The 2,616-nt window shown below is 42.2% G+C and overlaps 1 protein-coding gene across 2 annotated transcripts in view; it reads right to left on the bottom strand.

Annotated features, from left to right (window-relative positions):
• Positions 1-2,616, bottom strand: part of SMC1B (structural maintenance of chromosomes 1B) — an 86,845-nt gene that overhangs the window by 65,631 nt on the left and 18,598 nt on the right. For both annotated transcript variants that reach the window (XM_019515927.1, XM_019515926.1), the window contains exon 4: positions 1,883-2,086. In XM_019515927.1, coding sequence (XP_019371472.1) covers positions 1,883-2,086 — 204 coding nt within the window. The remainder of the gene's footprint in view (positions 1-1,882; positions 2,087-2,616) is intronic.

Raw genomic sequence — 2,616 nt, forward strand, 5'->3', positions numbered from 1 at the left:
CCCTCCTCTGGACCCTCTCCATGCTGTCCACATCCCTCTTGAAGTGTGGCGCCCAGAACTGGATGCAGTACTCCAACTGCGGCCTGACCAGTGCCGCACAGAGGGGGAGGATCACCTCTTTGGACCTGCTTGAAATGCATCTGCAGATGCATGACAAGGTACGGCTGGCCTTCCTAACTGCCTCCCCACACTGCCGGCCCATGTTCATCTTGGAGTCAATGCAGATCCTTTTCTGCCTCCGAGCTGACAAGAGGGGAGTTCCCTAACCTGTAGGTATGGTGCCGGTTGTTCCTCCCCAGGTGCATCACCTTGCACTTGGCCACTTAGAACTGTTCTTCCTTATTTACGCTTTCAGAAAACACATTTAACAATACAGTATTACTGAACTCTCAACAGAAAAGGTGAACAGGAGAAATAAACTCAGTTTCCAAAAGTTCAGAAAATTCCAGGCACTTGAACATGGTTTATTATGGTTGAATAGCAAGTTGTAGGTTTAAGCCCTCTGGGCTTTATACATGCGCTCCAGGAGGTCAGGGAGGAGAAAGCACTTAAATTAGAGTGGCTCTGAGAGCTGCTCTAATTAAAGTGCCTGGAGCATCACATGTATCGGCATCCCTGTGGTGAAAAATGGTGCCGGGGTGCTTTAACTGAAGCTTATCAAACGAGCTTTAGTTAAAGTGCCCCCACCACCATTTTTCAGTGGTTGGACGCTGATACACACGACGCTGGAGTCTGCTGCAGCATAGCAATTACTACGCATCAGCAGACTTGATTAATACAGCCTGCTCTGATGTGCTGCAATTACAGCATGTCGGAGCAGCCTTGATACCATGGGTGACTGGTGCCACCTTAGTCAGGTCCTTAGAACAGTACCACCAACCGGGGTGGGATGCCCCCACAGCCAATCCCGCCTACCGGAGGGGGGGTCCTCCTGTGGCTGATCTCGCTGCCTGGGGGAAACCCCACAGCCAATCCCACGATGGTCAATTGCTACAACCAATCGCTGCAGCTGCTTCTGGGAGTGGCTGCAGTGATCAGTCAGCGCTTGCAGGGAGATACGCATGTACAGGTGCCCTCTAAGACCAAGCTTATTTGGACACAAAACTTTTTCTTCCACTTTTAAACATTTTGTCCAATAATAAATTATTATATTGCTGCTTCAAAAATATATCACACCATGACCAAATAAAAATCACACATATATAGAAATCTAATATCATTAACATATATTGGGTGTGTCTACACATGCGATTAATGCCCATTAATAAACTCTGGAGCATATTGCTTCAGAATTAATTCATTCACAGCACGTGGAGCCTGACTGAAGTAGCCCGGGCTGGCAGCAGCCCCACTAAAATTGGGCTCCATATGCCACGATGGAGCTGGCTGGGGCAGAAGGGTGCTTGAGCACAGGGTCTTCCTGCCAGCTGCCTCACACTGAAGCAGCCTGTGTCCCAGCCAACCGGAGCAGCATCTACAGGAGTGCTGCTGTACATAAAAAAGCTCCACAGTAGTTTTGTGCAGAGCTTATTAGTTTTGTGTGTCCTAATAGGGGCGCATGCGTAGATGCCAGTAAACATCTCGTGTAGATGCACCCACTGGCTCACAGTTTCACAGGCTTTCATTGGTCAGATTTGTTTTTTTGGTTAACTATTTCAGATTACATAAGTCATTCACAAATTTAAGGCAAAAATTCTAGTTAAAAAAATGAGATCAAGGACCACCATTTTTGTAGGGGAAAAAAAGAAAAAATTATTACAGACATTGGACCTAAGTTCTAAAAACTATTACTTATCTTAAAACTGTATTGTGTACTATATGAGTTTATGAGATATCAAGCCCTATGCATGAATATCTTAAATTTGAAATGTTTTGGAGTTACCTCTTCTTTTTCTAACTTTGCATGCTTGCGTTCAGCTGCTGCGTTTTTTTTCTGATTAAAATTAAACTGTGTGTCCTGGTCTGCCTGCTGCATTTTCTTCTTCTTTTTCTCATATTCCTCAGTCAGCCCCCGTGAATTACTAATTTGTTCAAAAAGTTGAGTTCTTTCTTTGGGTTTCTTCATTGCAATTAACTCTACTTCTCCCTAAAATGGAGTTGCAAACACGTAGTGCTATGAATCGTAGTATCACAGATCGCTTTACTGTGCAGTGATTGAATGATTAAAACTTGCTGCTATTTTCATCAACTCAGGAGCTTGCTTCCATAGTATTCCACAAGCTTGAATAACTTTTAAATCATGGAGACTTAAAATTCCACCGAACCCAAGTTTGACACTCAGATATCTTTTACAAAACAGTGGAATTCTAACATCATGTATCTTCTGAACCCCAGAACCAGCAAAAAAAAATTAACTGGAAATTACAATATAAATACCAGTATTCAAAATATACAATTTATATAATTCAAACATTTTTCTTATTCTATAGGCTAAAACTTACCTGGGATCTTGATGCAGTATTATTACCAATGCAAAAAAAATCAGTATTATGCCACATTTATTTCAAGTGTATTAACATAAATGTAGGGCAAGCTTTTCAAGTAAAATTTTAATGTGTATGTTTTTATAATGTATATTTTCAGTTCCAACTAGTATTCTGATTAAAAGGATATTAG

The sequence above is a fragment of the Gavialis gangeticus genome, unplaced genomic scaffold (genome assembly GCF_001723915.1).
Source record: "Gavialis gangeticus isolate Ggan-Ray unplaced genomic scaffold, GavGan_comp1, whole genome shotgun sequence".
Classification (NCBI taxonomy): Eukaryota; Metazoa; Chordata; order Crocodylia; family Gavialidae; genus Gavialis; species Gavialis gangeticus.